Here is a 20,726-nt window from a genome sequence, read left to right as displayed (position 1 = left end):
TCAACAGTACCAACATGTTTATTTCAGAAATCATTTAGTTAGAGCCTCTCATTTGTGACGGATGGTAAAAATCCAATTTTGTTCTTTTTCATTTCTTTTGTTTTTTGTTTCTTTCTTTTCCTCGTCATGCACTCAGGCTAAGCTGCGGCTTGAGATGGAGATGGAGCGGCAGCGGCAGACCCACTCTAAAGATATTGAGAGTAAGGATGAAGAGGTGGAGGAGATCAGACATTCATGCAGTAAGAAGGTGGGTGCTGCTCATTCTCACTCACACACATGAGTATACATAGCCTCTCTACCTCGAACTGACAATTGATCAGGCCTGGCCAAGGCACTGAAGCGGCACTGAGGAACACATTTGTAATCACAAACGTGTGTTGAAATTCATTGTACTTACAGAGCCATGCAACTTAAGTTATTTTAAGTTTATGTTGGTTGTCCTACTTACAAATATGCTGTATTCATTAGTAGAATGTATACACATAATAATTTTGAAGGACAACATTTGGGGGTCCATTTGTCTTTGATGTGCGAGAGCAGCCATGTCGAACAGGATGGTCGATGGTGTGTTCTGTCTGACTTTGTTTATCTCTGATCATCTGTTTGTGCATCCTGACACTCTGTTCCCGTGTCCTGCAGCTGAAACAGATGGAGGTGCAGCTGGAAGAGGAGTATGAAGACAAGCAGAAAGTCTTGCGTGAGAGACGAGAGCTGGAGTCCAAACTGCTGAGCGCCCAGGACCAGGTACCTCCATCACTCCGCCTCTAGTCTCTGATAAGTGTGCGCGATTTAGTGTGCGCCACTTCAGTTTTTTGATGGGAAAGAAAACTGCTTTGGAGTCTGGAGAGGTGCTGTGGGACTTAGAGGGCGGATAGAAAAACAGAGAGTTCCTAACAATACTGGCTAGAAAGGTGTGTTTTGTGATTCAGGTGAGCCAGAGAGATGTGGAGACAGAGAAGAGGCTGAAGAAAGACCTGAAGAGAACCAAAGTCCTTCTGGCTGATGCGCAGATAATGCTGGACCACTTGAAGAGTAACGCCCCGAGCAAGAGGGAGATCGCCCAGCTTAAAAATCAAGTAGGTCTTCCTGTTGAACACTTTATTGTGTCTCATATTGATAAAAAAAACAAAAAAAACCACACACGTACACTTTTTGAAATTGGTCTGGTCTCAGGGTATAATTACGCCCAGGTTGATAAATCCTCATTCCTCTGCAATATCCGAGATAGCTCCTTGATCTTGGCCCTCTAATGTTTGTCCCTCACCTCCTCGCGGGTACCTTTTCCTTCCTCCTGTTTCTCACAGCTGGAGGAGTCAGAGTTCACTTCAGCGGCAGCAGTGAAGGCTCGAAAGAGCATGGAGCTGGAAATGGAGGACTTGCATATCCAAATGGAGGATGTGGTCAAAGCTAAGATGTCGGTGAGTTTTCACATCTGTAGAGTGGAACTGCACACATTAAGGTCCAATTATTCACTCCAGTAGGCTAATTAGTTATGCATGTGCTTTTTTTTGTGTGTGTGAATAATCAATAGTGTGTATATTTTAACATATTTAATGTAATAGACCCACCCTTTTTCATCTCGCAATGCGGAAACAGATTTTTTTCCTGACTTAAAAAAAGAAAAAATAGTTTATGTTAATGTTTCTATACCCTTCTTTTGGTGAGCAAAACAACCAATGATGTTTAATTAATGGAGGGCCTTTGCCTCCCAAGCTTTCCAAATGCACTGAACATTAATATGCGTGCATCATAAATCCTTGGTGGGATATTCAAATAGTAAATGCCCTTTGGCTTATATCTGATTTCAACGTTTTTGCTCTAATGGATAAATAAGCTTTGTTGAATTTTTTTTTTCTTTTTTCCCTCGCTCCATCTGCTCATTAATGGCTGTCTCATGAGAGTACTGGCTGCATGTCAGACTCGTAGACTCAGGATGTTTGTGTCTCTGGGGATGGCACACACGGAGTGCTGTGTGCCGGTGCTTTGCTTGTTAATTGCTGCATTTATGGCAAGGCAAGGTCTTGTAAATGTCTCAGATTAGAGAATGCATATTGAGGGTCTGAGTCCGCCCCCTCCACCACCCCCGAACACAGAGGATGAACTCTAAACAGGACATCGCCAATATGCTGCACTGGCTGCACTTTTCCCTGCCTAAATGAGCCAATTGATTATCTCCAATTGGTCTCATCCCTCAGCCAAGAACGCCCGTCCAGATTGCGTTTCACTCCCATCAGCTGAGATTTCAGGACTGCCGCGGCCTGGCCAGCTAATGACCATTTATCATATTCAATAGCTCATGAATAAGCCCTGTCATTCTAGACTAAAATGTGCGCGTTACCTCCTCCTCATTTTGTCTTGCAGTTGGAGGAGCAGGTCAGCCGTCTGCAGAGAGAGAAGAATGACCTGCAGTCTCGTATGGAGGAGGATCAGGAGGACATGAATGAGCTGATGAAGAAACACAAAGCTGCAGTTGCCCAGGTAACCCGACATGCCTAACACCTCGGTGAGCAGTTTGAGAGCCATGAAAATATGAATTCCTTTTGTTATCAATGCTCCAACCAAAATCAGACCAAAACAAGATTCAATATATTTGTATTGTCATATGCACAGATAACAGGCAGTTATTCAGTACAATTACACAAACGGCGTAAAACTTCTCAATTTTAATTGAGAAGTTGTGGTGTACCGTCTTTGACTTCGACATTAACATTCTGTTCTTTTCTGCCTGTTTAAGTAGAGTGGCTTTGCGGTTTGGAGGACATGTTCCCCTCTAAACACAGTGGGCACTCTGCAGTCAGTGCGATGCAAGCTGTTCTGCAGCAGATCACATGACAAATGATTTGGCACAGAAGTATAACCTTAGAAGAACTATTCCTTTACCATTTACGTTAAAAGCAATCTTTTATTATTTTATAATTGAAACGTACATTGACACAAACCTCCCTCTCTCACACACAAATATCCTAATTCTGTGACTATTAACTTTGTGTGTGTGTGTGTGTTTGCACTAGTCTGCCAGGGACTTGAACCAGATCAGTGACCTGCATGCCCAGCTGGAAGAGGCCACAAAGCAGAAGCAAGAGATCCAAGAAAAGGTACAAGGAAGTATTCAAAAGCACTACAGCCGCCTGCCAGGAACCCACCCGCTGCCTCAACACCTGTCTCTGATTATTGTGAAAAAAAACTAAAAACGATACGTTTCTGTGGCAGCTTTCTTCTAAAAAAATTGCATTGCAATTTGCCTTTAAATAGTCGGAATCAGCAACGATTTAAAGTCAAGGAAAGAAATTGTTCTTTTTTGCCTCTAGGTCCTCATACTTAAAGAAAGAGTCATGTACATAAAGTCGGCAGATTGTCACCATGGTTTAACCAATTGATACAATGAAAGCACTCATTCCGGTTCCTTTCTACGATTCTCTATCAACTCGGTCAGCAGCTTCTATCTCAGCGATATCTCTCATCGCTGGTGTTTTTGGTCTGCCACGGTGGCAGTAGGGAACATCGTCGGATGTCTTTATTATTGATGATAAAGGAATTGGACAGAAAAACCAGCAAAACCTTACGACTGTACTGTTCTATTGTATACAATAGAATGGAAAAACACAAGAACAGTCCCTCACAACAGATGCACACAGCTGAGTCATACACGGAAATGTCAAGCTGCTGCCCTATGACTTTTGTATTTGCTCGCTGCCTTGCACGCTCAAACACCACCGTGAAGAGACGAGTGGCCCTGAGACATTCATTTGTGTGTCATTCCTAGTACAATGACGTACTCACAGTACAACGTTTTCTGCACTGGCCTCTAAATCACTTAAGCTCTCGCATGAGTAAAGGCTGTAGTTATGTGCTTTTTATATATATTATCAGAATCGAGGTGAGCGCAGAGTGTTCTCCTGCGTACAAAGAACTGATATCAGCATGCGTGATCCCACCTGCAGGCTAACCAGTCCCCGCACGACCCCGAGATTTGAGGTTGACATTTGTGGTTCAGAGTGAAATGTGTCTTAAGAATCTAATAGTTGGATTGCCATGACATATTCTTTCATATAACGGTTACAAGAGCTCCATTAATTCCTCATTCAGCAACATCATCAGGTCAAATAGTGATCCTGCAACATTCCCATTTGCCTCACTTTGTGTTTAGCGCTGACATGCAACTGTTAGCATGCTAACACGGCCCTTTGGTAAACATTTAACCTGCTAAACGACATGTTCTTTGTGAGCGTGTTAGCATACTGCACAACTGGCTTACAGCTCACTCTTTAAAAGCTTAGTATTTGAATAACATGGCGGTCATACTCCTCGCCAGCACGTTTCTGGGCCGATTGGTTTAGTCGTTGTATTCTGTGCTCGAGTCGTCAGCTAAATGATTTGAGGCTCAGCATAAATATGTACTCATGTGGTAAAAAGGTTAATGCACCTGATTCGGCCTACGTTGATAATAGTGCTTTCATAATAATAGTGCTTGTATAATAACAGTGTTTTTTCAGAGGATGACCTCTAACATGTTATATGTGTCACGCATTAATGAATGCTCAATTCCTATGTTGACGCTTTTGTTTCCAAAATGAATTTCGTCATTGCTGAATTTACCTAGAATAGCTGAATTTACCTAGAATATGGCAATCTAGCTCTTTGTTTGCCTGCACATTACACACGCTCAGGCTCGGATTGACAACACTCTCAGAAGGCGTCTTCTTTTTAAGTGTTGACATGCAGTTTCTAAACAATTTAAACCACCTGCCTTGGAAGAGAATGTGTTTAAATATAATTCCACTAAAGGACACAATTGAGCTCTTGCCACCGACTAACAGCAGACCACGCTTCTATTAGATTAAGCTATTCGCATGCCAAAGCTTTGGTCCACTTAGTTCTATGCAAAGCCCACCCATCAGAATACTTTTGGCCAAATTAGAGACACACAGCAGGCTGTAAGGCATTGTTAAAAACCTGCCAGAAAAGGCGGCAATAGCCATCTAAAGCATTTGACCTTGAAGAGGTTATCTCATCCCCAGTAGGAGGGGGATCTAGCGTCTTTAGTAATATCAAAAGGGAAACTTCAAATCCTCCGTGTCTCAGATGCAAAGTCCCCCATTAGGTACAGCCTTTTGAGCTGGTTTTGTTGTGACGTATCTTTCCTCCTTTTATCAGTCATGAGAAAACGATTTAGATGGAACAAACGTGCTTTGCATGAAGCTGTGCTCTATCCCAAAGCCTGTGAAATTACTGTGACTCGGTGCTACTCAGCCCTGAACCCCGAGCTCTTCTATTGACCATTTGTGCTAAGATTGGGGGGGGCTTATCTCAAGCTCATTATTCAGGCTGAATGCACCTTATTTACATGTACCAGGATGGATTAAATGTGTGCAACAAAAAAAAGGTCAAAAAAGTGAACATTCATTTAGTTTTAATACATACACATGGCTCCAGTATGCAAATTATTCCCAAGACCTTACTTAAGAGGAAGTGGAAATGCTGAGATCAAGAGGGAGGTGTGTCAGCGCTAGTCCCTAGGGAGTAATTGTGTGTGTTTACGTGTGTGTGTGTGTGTGTCTCCTCCAGCTTCTTTCGCTGCAGAGCCAGCTAGAGTTCCAAGAACAGTCCATGGTGGAAAAGTCTCTTGTGTGCCGTCAGGAGGCCAAGATCCGTGAGCTGGAGACCAAGCTGGAGTACGAGAGGACACAGATCAAGCGCTTGGAGGTGAGACAAAGACGCCCTTTGTGAACCTAGAAACGTAAGTTTGACATCTTTGTTGTAGTAATCAAGAGCTAGAGATGATAGAACATTGAGGTATGATCCCTTTCACAGCTCTATATCTTGGGGTCGCTGGTTAAAAAAAATTGAACTCCTAATTATCTTAACTACTTCATATAATTGTTTTCTGTTTCTAATTTTCTGTTTCTAATTGAATTAGTGCTTTTTGGAAATACCAATATATTGGGGTCACAAGCACCCAATCTTGTATAATGCAGCTTTATAGGGATAACTATTTATTGTTTCAGTTTGTTTTTGCCATGAGTCCTAATTTCAAATCAAAATTTGAATCACATTTTTTCAACCTGTATATTGACAGGTGGCCATACCGAGGACATGGTTTTGTTACGAAAGACAAATAAACCTAAATGGTTTTTGGATGATTGTGGGTTTTCAATTATTTTATGTTGGTGGCAAAATGACCCTGGTTAGATTCACCATAAATATAACACAAATAATGTTTAGTTCTTGAAATGACTAAATTAAAAGGATGGTACACAAGCTTTTGAGTACTAATGTGGATTGATAAAACCTGCAACTTCTAAACAGATTAACTACCTTTACTAAAATAATAGATGAAGAAGAAATAAGTTAACATTGTTGCTATCCTTTATTTGATAGTGGTTGTATGTTAAATATGTGGATAGAATGGGGGTTGAGACCAACTATGCTGAGCTAGGACATAACATTTAAGGGTAAATACAGAACAAAGGAGATCCTTTTTGTTCGCTTGTAAAGAACAAGTTCACTCAGTTCACCTGGAATTCTCCCCAGATTCTGGTGGGTCGTCTGAAGGAGAATCTGGAAAAGTCGACAGAGGAGAGAAACCAACGCCTTGCTGCGGAAAACAGGGAGAAGGACCAGAATAAGCGAATGCAGAGGCAGATAAGGGACATGAAAGAAGAAATGGGAGAGCTGTCCAAGAGGGAGGGTGAAGCGAGCCGGAAGAAGCACGAGCTGGTAAGGCTCCCGGGTGCTGGGACACCTGATCCCATACAGCGGCGCTCAAACTAGAGGAAGTAACCGTGCTTCTTCTATGCTGTGATCCATTCACCAGGAAATGGACATTGAGAGCCTAGAGGCGGCAAATCAGAGCTTACAGGTGGACCTTAAGCTGGCCTTCAAGAGGATAGGTGACCTGCAGGCGGCCATCGAGGACGAGATGGAGAGTGATGACAATGACGACGTAATCAACAGGTACGTGTCTAAAGAGACACAGTTGCCGTTGCTTCAGTAGATCTGTAATGTATGTTTGGTACATCAGGGTGCTGTAGCTACAGTAGATAATAAGCACAAGTTATCTTGCTGCAAGAAACTTATAAAATGTGAACTGCTATTTATTTTTTTATTGTTGGAATAGCCTGTCAATCACAACTTGTATCTGTTCCTTCTCTATCTCCCACACCTTCCTACACCAGTTCCTGTCTCACCTCTTTAGTACTCTGTGAGTCATACTACACTCTGTCTGTTCTCCAAATACCTCTCACTCGGTTTCATTCGGCTCCCTGCTTCTGATCTTTTGTCTCGGCGGCGGTTTTCCCTGTTTGGTTACTCCTTCCCTCTTTGCAGAGAGGTTGAGGGTTACGCTAGCTCTGACCCCACTAAGGTAAACACTGACTGCAGTAATACAGACCTCTAAAGAAAAGGAAGACATTACACACGCTAGCTCTGTTTGAGAAGGAGGCCGGCAACAGGGCAAGGTTTATCGATCCACTGCTTTACAATGGATAGTTATTTCATGTGCGTGTGTAAGTGTACAACTATTTATTTGCTGTTATCTCAGCTGGTTGTCTTTTTGCACTGTTGTTTGTGTAAATCACCTTCTCTTTTTTTCCCCCTTCTTCCCCCTTTGGTGTTTTCCACACTTCTGGCAGTTTGCAAGACATGGTGACAAAATATCAGAAAAGAAAAAACAAAACGTGAGAATGGAAAATGCATCCTTTGTTTCCGTCATAATGGTTTTTTGCAAGTTGTGGTGTTTTTTTTTTTTTCTCACCCGTGTTCAACCACAAGAGAGAATAATGCAGTATTCCGTAGCATCTCAGTTTGTGTTGTTCACAACAACACTGCGAGGAGAAGTCACTTTAAATAGAATGGAAAGCTGTGTCTGTGGTATACATCTCAGATAAAAGCTACGCTTAAAGGATGGCCCTGGCGTTTCAGTTAGTTTCATTTTATTTTGTGCCTAGAGTCCGGAGGTGTCTGTACACAGACGGCCTCGTTGGAGAATTCAGGGTTTGTTTTTCTACCTTCAAAAGATGTTTAAAACATTTGACGGCACACACAACACTTTGCTGAGTGTCAGAGGAAGCGTGAGCAAGAATGGCAAATAAACGACACATCCTTCTCCTCTCCTGCTAAGGCTGTAGAACATATTTAAAACAACAAAGTGTTACAGACCTGTGGTAATACTGCATCATTGTCTCCATGAATAGTTTTCTATCAGACGTTTGCAGCCGCATCATACGCCTTCATCATGCATTTGTTTCGATTTTTACCCGTCTTCTGCTCCAAGGTGCGTTTTCCAAAGCGTATATGTGACAAGCCCACATCTCACTGAGTTTGTGCGGGGAATGCACTGCACATTATCTTCATTTCATGGTACGTCCATGTAAAAATCAAAAATGGAACATGTGAACAAATTTCCAATATCAGTTGCTTGACAAGAAGTCTCTAAAATTAGGATGAATTGATTTCATTTAAGTGTTTTCTTCTTTTTTTGGGGCCTTAGTATTGCCTCTGTATTGTAATCATTTCTACTTCTCTACAGTGATTTCATGCTGTTTCTTTCAGTTTACAGATAATAAATGAATGTGGACTGATATTTGTCTGTAGAAATCATTACTGTACAGCTTGAAATCAAGATCAAAGAAGAATTATGCATTTGGATAAGCTTAGACATACTCTGTGCTTCTGCAGAAAGATTGAAATAAATAGATGACTGGTAGCAGTTCTACATACATGTTTTTTTTGTTTGTTTGTTTGTGGCTGCCTGGCCCTGGATGAGAGTAGAAAAAAGAATAGTCTAATTGAAGAACGGCTCACTCATCTGCCCCTCCTGGCCCCACTCTAATTGGACTGAACCACCGCATGCACGCAGATGGCCAACGATGCACAGGTGGGCTGACTCAGCCTGACAACAGTGTTTGCTGGAAGACATGTAGGGAATATGGGCATGTGGAAATATACAGAGGGAACCTTTTTCACAAAACACATTATGTACATTTTCAAAGTCTGCCACGAAGAGATTATCTGTATTGTGCCCTGGACACAAACTTAACGTGGCGGGAGAACCTTACATGTGCTCTAGGAAGAACTGAAGCGTGACCGTGTGAGCGACGCTCGTGACGGTAAAATGATTGCAGCCCGGCTGTCTGTCCGCGGCTGCACAGTCAGCAAGTGTTGCAAGACAGTGATGGCACAGTGCGCCACTGAAAAGATTACGCCCAAACGGCTGTAGATTTCCATGCAGGCGTTCAAATACTCCACTAATTCAATCTCATGTCATAGTGCTGTGAAACATTTAACTTTAAAGACAAATGTTCACCTTGTCTTCCTTGTAACATGTGTAGTCATTGATTGTGAACGCTAATTAAATTCTTTTGACTGACTGAATGTCATTTTCTTTCAGTTTTTATGCAGTGAAAGAAATCTTTGTGCCATGTTACATCATTTAAACCTTCATCGGAGCGGAGTGAAGAAATGTAGTCTTCAGTTTGTGGTGGATAAACCTGCCCATAATTTCCCGCTTTAACCTCTGATTGCTTCTTCAGTGACATGGCATTACGCTCTTTTATATGCTGTTTTTTTTGTATCCTTTTTTTGTCATCTGTTTTTCATCAGACAACTCGTGTGTATCAACGCTCTGCTTTTCATTTTGTGCAACTCGAGGAAAAGAGCGACTCTTTTCCGTGTTATTTAATTGCCTTTTTCCCCCCTTCGACATCATTGCATTAGCAGCATGGGTGAACAATAATTTTTTTCTTTATAAATTTGAAGTGGATTTTCCAGATGATTTACATTAATATTCAATATGTTTTTGTACTCAATGCTTAAAAAAAAATAGAAGTTACAATAGCTGGATTATTATTATTATTATTATTATTATTGTAGGAGAAGATAATTTCAGTTCCCCGTACGGACTGCAGCAGGCTGTGTTTAAGTACAGGAGTTGCATATAATAGGACTATGCCGTGCGAACTAGGCTTTCATCAGTGCGTTTTCTTTTCACCTTTAGTGCAAATTCTCCTTGAATACGAGATGAATTACATCAGTGTGTGCACACTATTTCATTAACATGAATTGATGCATTACGCTCTTTTTCTATCCAGACATAATTGGCTAATGTTGGGCAGACACTTTAAAGACATGGTGTTTGGACCACACGTGCTAAACCGATAGAACCAAGCCATACGAGATTTGATGCTGAGTGTAAGTATTTGTGACAAAGATTTACAACCAGTGCAGGCCAATTGTCAGAAGCTATCAATGTTCACTTCTAAATTCCTGGGGCTTGTTTGTATCTGCGAGCCTCAGGACTGGTTAGCTAGGAGTGTGGGGCCACGGACAAATCGTTTGTGACACCATTTGCACAGCACTCAATTGCAAGCCACCTTTTTATTGTGTGTGTGTGTGTGTGTGTGTGTGTGAGGGGAGAGGGAGATGATTTTGCTTTGGGCTGGAGTCAGTGTTTTGTTGTGTGATACATCACGTTAAAAGAAGTCACAGTGTCACAGAGATGATAAATTGGCAGCAGGTGTCATCAACTTTCGAGTATTAATTAACCGATTATCTGGTTGTGGAGGGCGTTTATCACTTGCATTTGATGTAATAGCTAAACTTGGACTCTTTTCTTGCTGCCACTTGAAGCTCCATCCCCACTCAGGTTTTCTTATAGAAAATAGTATGATCAGTCCATTTAGTCTCTCTGGAATCGGCATTATCCTGCCCAGCAGAAAGCCGGGTCTTAAGTTCGATGATGAGAACATTTTCTTAATGCTCTTAGAAAACTTGAAGGCCCGAATACCATTTGGTCCAAGAATCTGAGGCTTCTTTACGACTCTGCTCTCTCCCTCACGGTGCGCAAACACCACTGGCACCGCCACATCCTTTCTTGTGTAAGAAAAAAAAAGAATAGCTTTTAGGCAGACCACCAAAAAAAAATAAGAAGAGAGCAGAGAGAACACTTTGTTCTCTGAGGAAACATGACTGAATATGTCGCACAAAGCTGGGTGACAAAGGAAATGGTACGCTGTTCACTGAGAGACCTACATAGATGGATATGTGGACAAATGAGAGAGCTCTTCCATCTGGCTGTCATCTCACAGCTCTCTGAATATTGTGTTTGCTCCTTAGAAGCATTTCTTTTTCCAAACATTCTGCAACATGTCCCGAGGCTCAGGTAGATAAGCTTGTCCGAGTTAGAAGATGTGGGATTGAAAATTGCAGCTCCTCTCCTGAAGCCCTCTTTCACCATCGCTGCTGTTTGTCCTTCTACAGTATGTTTTAATATACACTCCGTTGTCCTGCTCTGAATCCAAAAACCAAAGAATGGAAAATGTAATTTCCCCACCAGACGAACGTAGTTTAGGCCTTGTGAACATCATCTACGCGCAATTTTACACTGTCTCTATGAACGCGAAAATTATTTTTCACAAATGATGTAGCCAAGGACGACGGTGTATCCAGCACTGAAGTCTAAAGCAGAGTGAGTGTCCTCAAACAAACACATGTCGACCGTGACCGCAGTATTGACTTCGAGGTTACGCCACTCTGCCCTCCTCTTCCTCGCCACATCCTGTCACATTAACCACCGAGGACAATAGGGCGCATAATTTAGAAAATTCACCCTGTATTTGAAATGAATGAGGCCTGACCTTATCCAGGTGGGATCTAGCGAGCTTTTTCATCAGGATCCACAGGTCTCTGTATATTGATTGTTATGTCAAGTGGAGGGCCCACGGGGCCGTCTCGCAGCTCGCTCCAATAACAATCACCAGGAGCAGGTGACATGCCACACAGATGCTTGCAGCCCAGAACCAGCCAAACAAGTTAATTATGCCTCTAACAGCTCCATACATTCTGCCTAGATCACTCATCTGCGTCTGTCGAAAACAACCATCTTAATTGTGTTGTTATCGTATCTCATCATCACGCTTTTCTGGATTGTCTTGCATCATACTGACCTTTTTTAATACGATATGAGAAGGAATACGACTAACATTAGTAGCAAAAAGCTTGTGATGTGTGAAAACTAACCATCACATTGTGCATGTGTAATTCCTGTGATGTTAAGCTGCATAGAATATTCGCATAACAAGTTTGTACAATTTCTTGTCTGAAAATCTGCCTAAATTGGTCCTGAATTGTTGCACAAGGCAACTTGAGGCAGTGTATTTTAATATTATCAAGAAGGTATTTATAAAAAAATAAAAAAAAATAAAAAAAGACTTGTTAAGATGAATAGCTGATTCTGTTTCTCCGCAGTGGGGATGAGACAGAAACTGATTCCGAGGTGGAGGACCGCGTGGACGGTGTTAAGTCTTGGCTCTCGAAGAACAAAAGCTCCACCAAGACCCTGTCAGATGAGGGGAGTCTGAAGAGCACCAGGTCAGTGCCCACATCCTTGTGCATCACGACAAATAACCATGTACGTCCCCGTAGTGACGCAGTGATAAATGTAGCCCAGCCTTAAAAAAAGGCCCAGGATTACCTCGGGCAGTTTGTAACAGAAGGATGGGTATTTCATGTGATTAGGTGTCGTCTCTCTCTCCTTGTAATCTGTCTAATGACAGGAGGCGGAACGGGGAAGCGGCTGCTGTCAAATTTATTGAAGTGGCCCGTGGCCAGTTGGCACGGCTGCTTAATGACGCTCCTGCCACATTTAGATAGATCTCCTCACTGGGAGATTGCCTCACTTTCTGCAGTGTATACTGTACATAACATCAATAGAGTCTTGACTGGTCCCAAGGACAAAATGAAAATAACTAATGTAATATTCTGTCAAGGTACCAAACGTTGACCACGTGTTGCGTGCAACTAAAGATGGCAACAATTTTTAATGTTCTAAAGTACCGTATGCGGAGATCTGATTTTTTTATTTATTTTTTTTCTCCTTTTTGTCTTCTATTGGTTGTCTCTGGTGTCAATTTATTACATAACCTTTTAGATATTCAGCAAATGCCGATACCAAGGAGTTGAAAGAGGGTAAGGAGAAGATGAATGATGGAGGTAAAGACGGGAGAGATGTAGAGCAGAACAGATCCGTGTCTGTCATGAGTTCCTTAAGCTACAGGAAGCGCTCCAACCTAAAAGACTCCATAGGGGGGACAGGCGACGACAGCTCCCTGTTCAGCACTCTCAAGGAACAGCCTGACGCACCAGACCAGGCCTCCATGCGCAAAGCTAAGTCCAAGTCTGGAGGGCTCCAGGAGGATTGGAAGAAGAGCCAGGCGCAGGAAGACTTCGACGACAAAGGCTCCGTCATCTCCCAGGCCTATTCTGAAGCCACCAGCAGAGCCAGGAAGGGCCTGGAGTCCCGCTGGACCTCCCGCAGCACCCCTGAATTTGATAAGGACTCTGTGGTGTCCTCGGTGGCTCCCAGCCGGCTGTCCACCAGGAGGGCCATGCTGGACATGGAGGATGACAATAAGTCCACTATCAGCAGCGTGAGCCGCTCCAGCCCGCGATCGCTGCATCGCAGCAGCTCCTGGAAAGACGACAAACGCAGCAGCTCGCGCCTGTCCGTCGCCCGCAGCTGTGGCCTCAGTGAGTTCGGCCTGCGCGTGGACGACGATGACGACGATGATGGCCGCAGTGCGGCGTTCACCGAAGGCAGGACTTCATCTTTCAGTCCCCGCTCCATCAGCCGCAGCTTCTCCACCCCGGCCCAACCGCGCTCCTCCGACGGGAATCTGCCAGACTCGTCGGACATCAAGACGGTCACCCACCGCAACTACTTGGACCCCGACTTGGAGGCTGCCATCAATGAGGTGCTGAGCTTCAAGCCCATTAAGTTCAAGCGCAGCAAACTCGACGAGTCGAGTGGAGAGGAAGAGGATGAGAAGAAGGGGCCAGGAAGCCAGGACGGTAGGAAGAGGGGAGAGGACGAGGGGCTCGGCTGCAGCTCAGCCAGCTTGCCTCGCTCCGCTTCCGGCTCTGCTCTGGACTACACCAACCGGCCGTCCAGCACCCTGAGCACCAGCAGCTCCCGCAGCCGGAAAGATAAAAAAAGCAAACTCTCGCTGTCCGACTCCGACTCCTCCTCCTCCTCCTCCTCAGACGACCGTCACAGCAGAAAGAGCTCAAAGGGGAAGAAGGGAAAGAAGTCCAAGAAGAAATCTAAGAAGAAGCAAAGTGAGTCCGAGGACTCTTCTTCCTCCTCAAAGTCATCCTCCTCCTCTTCCTCCTCCTCCTCTTCCTCCTCCTCCAACTCGACCATCTCCTACCGCAGCTCCAGCAGTGTCAAAAGGGCCCCGAAAGAACCATCTGACGATGACGAGCAGGAGCCTGCAGGTCGGAGGCCGTCGAACAAGAAGGATTCCAAGAAGAAGAAGAAGGTGGATAGCCTGGTGATGAAGTACCGCTACAGGCCAGACAGTGACTGATGCCGCCATGGAAGGTGATGCTCGGTGTGATAATAACCCAGGAGCCTGGCATAACCGAGACTGAGCCGGGATCCCTCACTGAATGCACTAACTGAGTTCGCTGTGTGTGTTTTTTTTTTTTGTTTTTTTTTAAATTCTGACTCAGACGCACTAATGCTGTCTTGTATAGTGCTAGCGAAGCCCTCGCTACATTTTTTTTTAGAGGTCACATTGGCCAATTAGTGCATGCCACCGATCGTTTTCCCTTTGCTCCTGCCAACATTTGTCCTCATCAAAAAAAAAAACAGTCTCCAATTTAAAGTACTGCAGTTATCCTCGTATGCACTACTGACACGCTTCGATCACTTCAGTTTTATTTCTAAATGTCATTATAAACAGCTGCGGATGCATTTTATACCGCAATCCATTGGCGGTTTACTTCGCTTCAACGTTTGTCAGAGGCAGCGCACTGAAACACTCGTCGTCAGACGTGTGAAGCCGTGTTAGTCGCCTGCTTCCATTTTGAAAAGATGGATTGCAGTGTTTCTCCCGACGTTGTGTTTGATGCTGTTACATAGTGTGGAGAGAGGGTTGCCGTGGCACAAACCGATGTTGGCAATTAGGGGAAAAAACTAAATGGCAGCAATTTTTTGCTTTAATATGTTAAACTGAGAGAGACTGAGACAGAGTTCAAAGAGGTGTGACACGGCTGCTGACATCACTTGAAGTGAACACTTTGCATCACACTTAAAACGCTAGCTCTAAGCTTCAAAAGCTTTTGTTCTGAGAGTATTTTCACTGATAGTGTGAGCATCTCAGCCTCCTGTGTGATTAAAAAAAAAAAAATGCAAGACAGCGGGCTTGAGTTTTTTTCTTTTCTTGTTCCACCCCCCCCCCCCCCCAAGTGTCCTTGAACATGTTTGCCTCCCTAGCTAAACACCGGCTCTCTCCGTCTTTAATCACTATGGAGTGAATCAAGATGGTTTGAGTTGACTGAAGGTGGAGCCGACACACATGTGGCCACGTCTGTATGAGCGTACTAAACAGACAGTTTTCGGCTCAAAACTGTGTTTCACTTTGGAATCACAGTGTTGAAAAGTGTACTCTGTAACACCACTAGAGAGCTTCCACGCTCGCTAGCACCCAGTTACAAGGAAACAACAGCTAACCACACCCCCCAAAAACAGATGAAAACACCTCCTTCAAATTAAGTGTCACTTTCACAGCAGATAAACACGCCTGTAAGTCAGCGTTCTAATGTCTCACTGTGGGATCCGGTGCACTTGTTTTGGCGAACGTACACAACTTGCTGACATGCAGCATTTGGTATGGCAGGATATCCAATACTTCGAAATACATACAATAGTATATGTTTTGCATTGAAAGGACATTTTTTAGTTTTTGCTTTTGGTGCGTATTAATGGGCAGTAGGCATGTCGGTGTGAATGTAGAAAATCTCGACAGTAATGCACTAAGCGCTTGTCATGCCATGTGTTGTCATGACAACATTATCTAAGGATGTAAAGCCCTGCTTTGAAATGACCTGTAATGAGTGCGGTAGGTAGAAGCACCGCAAAATAGTCATGCAGATGCCTGACATTTACCTAATTAACTGCACGCACGCACTATTTACTAATATGTAAACGTTGTGTCACGGTCACAATGCTTGTGCATGGCTTTCCTGTAGGTTCTCTGCTGGTTTAATCCCAGTTACACGGTTTCAGGTTTGATCATGGGCCAAGGATATTTGTGATACATTTTTCCGACATATACATTTAAAATATGAACAGAATATACAATACAACGATGCACATATGTTAAGCACACCTCATGGGATGTGTTGTTTACTGCCTGCGGAGTGTGATCTCACACCTTAAATTGCTTTGTTTTCCTCATGCCATGATTTTCTCTTCCACATTGTGTACACCTACAGTTTTATTTCTACTGTAAGTAGCCAAGTAGTGATATAATGCCGTGTGTGTGTGTGTGTGTGTGTGTGTGTGTGTGTGTGTGTGTGTGTGTGTGTGTGTGTGTGTGTGTGTGTGTGTTGACCCCTGCAGCCCTCCTGTGCGCCGCAGACACCTGAGCCTCGGCAGATCTGATGAAGAGGATGAGGTGGACAGAGAGTCCGGCAGGCATTCGACAGGGAAGAGCAGCAGCAAAGGCACATTGGCAGAGAGCGCGTCGTAACCCAGACTTTTGGTCGTCTCGTGCTTTCAGTGGCATCAGACACACCAGGAGGGGAACAATTATTTCCTCAAATCCAGCTGCTTCCAGATGCATGGACAGAGATACGCACACTGTTTTCAGGTAGATTAGTCTGGGCTTTAAAAAATAATAATAATCATGTTTTACTTAATCGCATCGTGAAGTGCTTTTCTGTTTTAATTTAACACAGCATATTGAATAAGTTTGTTAATACAGAACAGGCAAGTTATATCAGAAGAACTTCCTGGCACTACTTAATTTATAAGAGCTGCTTTTCAGGCAAAAATGAGGCCTCCTCTGCACTATCCTGAGTTTTCAGATAGCTCTGCCAAGAGGATTTAGATAAGCCCGCTCTGGCTCCTGCAAGAAGGTCTGACCAGCCATTAAGACTGCTCCCCCTCCTCCCCATTAATATGGACTATAGCGTTGGCAGGAGTTAACCTATTTTCAATGAAATATCTTGCTGTAAGTTTACATGTGGCTCTTGCTGCAAGCTGAGATGTCCATCATCAAGTGATGTTAGGTCACGATGGCTGACATCGACGTGCAATCATTTTGGAAAATACATTTCATTTTGAAGCAAGCTGTTAGATGCGATGCGTATGTTTTGAAAAGGATTTTAAAGTGTATTTATATAGTATACATAGATATACAATAATATATGTGGAATCAACGCCTTTACATGACCATGATATTCAAAAGGAATTAAGATTTTTCTAAAGCTAGTGAGATAAATATTTTGATTAAAATATGGCTTATGTCCTATTTCATGCCGCAATGATTTGGCTCCTTTGAGGCTCTGCCGTGCTTTTGTCCACTTGTGTCAGATTTCCTCAAGGTTCAAAGGGAATGTGTTTGTTGGCTATTATAAATGAGCTTTCTTTAGAGCTTTCGAGACCTTGCAGCTACAGAGACGCATTGTTTTTGTCTTCTCTTTAAATGCACAAACATCATAAATAAAAGCTCCTTTGAATGTTGAATCGTGTAGAATGATATGCCAGCACAATTATGTTTATTTCGATGTTTCAGTTGCATGTTTCTGTTACATGTGTATGGTGCAGATTGTCTTGAACTGAGGGATTTTTTTGGTTGTTGGCCACATTGGGTTAAGCAGTAAAATAGTGACACCCTTTTCAGCACAACATGGTTCTTCCAAATTCAATGAGCCAAAACCAACGTTTATTAAACTGGTGATATTGTGCAGGTGAGAAAATGTGGGACGTTAGCAGTTATCTGTCCATGATTACTAATAAGCAGCACTCATATTCTTATATGGAGTTATCCACAGACTTTATGTATTTGTACTCTATTAGCCGTCTGTACTCTGTATTAGAATATCGCAAAAAAAATCCCTCAATCTAAAGCCAGTCTGCTCCTATATTTAAAAAAAAATAATTGTAGCTGTCCAGACAGACATGAAACGCGCTGGTTATTTTTATATTTGGCCTTACAGATGGTTGTGAGCTTGTGAATTTTAAAACTATTTAAATCATGTGTAGGTAGATTTTAATAAGAAAGCATACACTGAATATGTGCATGCAGACTGTCTGCCTGTGTGCAAAAGAAAAGCTTCAAGTGTCTGACTTGCTATTTGCATATCTTCTCAGAGGAGGCTAATCTGCATTTCATGTCTTATTTTCTCTTTTTTTTGTGGTTCACATGAATATTAATGTGGAACACAGGAAACTTTGATGTCAGTGATTCAAAATAGACTTGTTAACTGAAACTTGCCTCCAAGTTGGAGTTGCTGGCATTACACACAATGTTGACATAAGTTGAATAAGTTTGTACACTTTTCAAAAGGCTTGCATATTGTCATCATTCAACCGATCAAAAGGCTTGCCTACTTTCATTATTCAACAGATCATTTGTGATAGGAGTGATTTGGGAGTTTTTTTTTAGAAAATAAATTTGTCCGTTTGTTTACAGAATCAATGTTGGCTCACTGTAATTGCATAGAGGTATAATTTGGATGCGATTCGGTTTCAAATTCACCGTCGTGGGAGAAAATGAGGTTAGAAAGGAGGCAGGACGTTTTATTTGAATTTTTTTTATATCAAAACAAGCCATTGATGTGTTTGATTAATTTTAGCTCATCCGCCCCAGAGTAACTTCTCATCATACCCATCCACTTTTCCCAGGAGACCACAGAGGGAAACAAACAATTCATTGAAATGATTAATTCGGAGCCATTGGAAGGCTGAGTTGCTCGCGCTACCCTGCAACGCACGGGTTGTTAAAAAACGTGTGCCACACAGCGACGCAATTCAGAAACGAGCTCGGGGCGAATTCAAGAGGATCAAAAACCCGAGAGCAAGCGCAGTCTTCCTCCCCACATCAATCTCTCTTCTACACAGGTGGAGCTTACCTAGATTCAAAGGGATTGATGGTTTTAGATTACCACCTTGGTTGACATTCACACCCGGCGTGTTTTCCTTTAAAGAATCCCCTATTTATCCAACCAATCTGCAGTCCTCCTCATGCCCGTACACAACCTGTTCTGCCGCTTCACTCGGTTCCAGGGAGCCTTTTCTGTAATTTCACTTCACTTGCGTGCACCCTCTGGGTGGCTGCGTGTTTCTGCTTAAAGGCTTTCCATTGAGTGACAGATTAAATTCGCCTCCCGATTTTACTTATTTTGGCTCCAACACTGTTTCACAAGCCACTGGAGCAGGAAGTCATTAGCTCGACAAAGCCAAGCAAGTCTGTGTTTACCGTGCCACCCTCCCCGTTATTTAGACAGAACGGCTCGGCCACAGACATCTGCTGCACTGGAAGTCGAATGCGGCGCCTCCACGGACGGGGCTGCGCTGTGCAAGAACGTAGAATGCCAGTGGTCTTAACGTTTATGCACACATAGTTCATTTGCTCATTGGGTAGAGCTTCTGAGTAGGTTATTTCGCTCATATCTTTAACATTTTCATCTGGGGTTTCATCTGCAATTGGGTACCTTTCTTTATATGTTCATGCAAAGATGCAGCTTTTAAAATTACAAATCAGATGGAAAACAGTCAAACTGAGTGCCGTCTTCATTTTATTTATTTATTTGGCCCAAGCTGCTCTGTTCGCCAAGCATCTCCACATTTTGACCTTGGTTGGAGGCCATGTTGCCAGGCAGTAAAATATACAGGGGGAGGGGAGCAGCTATAATGGAGAATGTGTTTATCAGGCATCATCTTCTACTATTAGCACTCCCGGTTTTTCTGCAGGATGCCTGCTGTCAGTAAAGCACTGATTGGAGGCTCTGGGACACCGCCTGCAGGGACCAGGTGAGGAGGCTGCATTCATTTGCAATTCTGAGATGTAAAGACACAGCAGCGTGCTGCACGGGAGCCTCTCTTTGTTTGCACATATCATTTCCACTAATGAACACTGCACAGTGGTTGGCCCTTGTAACAAGGATCAAAGGTAAATTCAAACATTGTTTACATTTCACATAGGTCTTCGCCACCTGGGGAACAATAAAAGCATTTTTTGTTCTCTTCCTGTGCCATAAAAGGGAATCCGTTTTAGCAACCGCAGCAATTTGGAAACCTTTGATTTATTCTGTCTTATGCCACTCCACATACCGAAGCACAGTTTAAACCTTAAACTAATTGCTGAACTCCTTGGAGTGGAAAAAGGAAATGTTGAAGTGTCTATCACCAATTTTAGTGTTGAATTTGTCTCTCTATCTCCACTCCGCAGTATGCAGGTGGCCAAAGTCTCCTGCTGTGCTCAGAGCTGTTCAGTGCTCAGTACCCCTGCCAAAAGAGAGTTGCTGTGTGTGTGTGTGTGTGTGTGTGTGTGTGTGTGTGTGTGTGTGTGTGGGGCCAAGAGGGGAATGAAGACTCGATTGCAGTCCACTTCATCTGAGGGATTTGAAAGGGGTGCAAATGGCCCTCCCCTCCCCCGCCTCTCTCAGTGGGGAAGTGTTGGAAAGATCATTTACCCGTTTTTCCAAAAAGTCCTCGAATGGTCAAATGAATTCAAACAAAATGTAAATATTGTCAAAAAAAATGTAATGGCAAAAAAGGTCGAGTGGTGACAAAACATACAGTCCTTAAATTCAGAGGGAGATGTGCTGCACATTTTAAGGGGAAATGCATTTTTCACTGCACAAAATATAGAACATATGTGCTTTGTGCAGATGATTGATGATCATTAGCGATTCCTCCCCTGTGTGCTGAGATTTAT

The 20,726-nt window shown here is 43.1% G+C and overlaps 1 protein-coding gene across 1 annotated transcript in view; it reads left to right on the top strand.

Moving 5' to 3' along the window:
- The window catches only part of LOC306733213 (unconventional myosin-XVIIIa-like), a gene marked incomplete at its 5' end in the record, with an annotated part of 60,851 nt that extends 42,373 nt beyond the window's left edge, over nt 1-18,478 (top strand). The window contains 13 exons of the mRNA XM_079214419.1: nt 137-247; nt 640-744; nt 930-1,076; nt 1,305-1,418; nt 2,362-2,478; nt 3,012-3,095; nt 5,566-5,703; nt 6,532-6,717; nt 6,815-6,954; nt 7,632-7,676; nt 12,244-12,366; nt 12,926-14,377; nt 16,403-18,478. Of these exons, the coding sequence (XP_079070545.1) occupies nt 137-247; nt 640-744; nt 930-1,076; nt 1,305-1,418; nt 2,362-2,478; nt 3,012-3,095; nt 5,566-5,703; nt 6,532-6,717; nt 6,815-6,954; nt 7,632-7,676; nt 12,244-12,366; nt 12,926-14,363 (2,748 nt within the window). The 3' untranslated portion in view covers nt 14,364-14,377; nt 16,403-18,478. The remainder of the gene's footprint in view (nt 1-136; nt 248-639; nt 745-929; nt 1,077-1,304; nt 1,419-2,361; nt 2,479-3,011; nt 3,096-5,565; nt 5,704-6,531; nt 6,718-6,814; nt 6,955-7,631; nt 7,677-12,243; nt 12,367-12,925; nt 14,378-16,402) is intronic.
- Between the last annotated feature and the right edge of the window lie 2,248 nt (nt 18,479-20,726).

Source organism: Taurulus bubalis (assembly GCF_910589615.1).
Source record: "Taurulus bubalis genome assembly, chromosome: 2".
NCBI lineage: Eukaryota > Metazoa > Chordata > Actinopteri > Perciformes > Cottidae > Taurulus > Taurulus bubalis.
The sequence above is the reverse complement of the archived record's forward strand: the minus strand, read 5'-3'. Positions and strand labels throughout refer to the sequence as shown.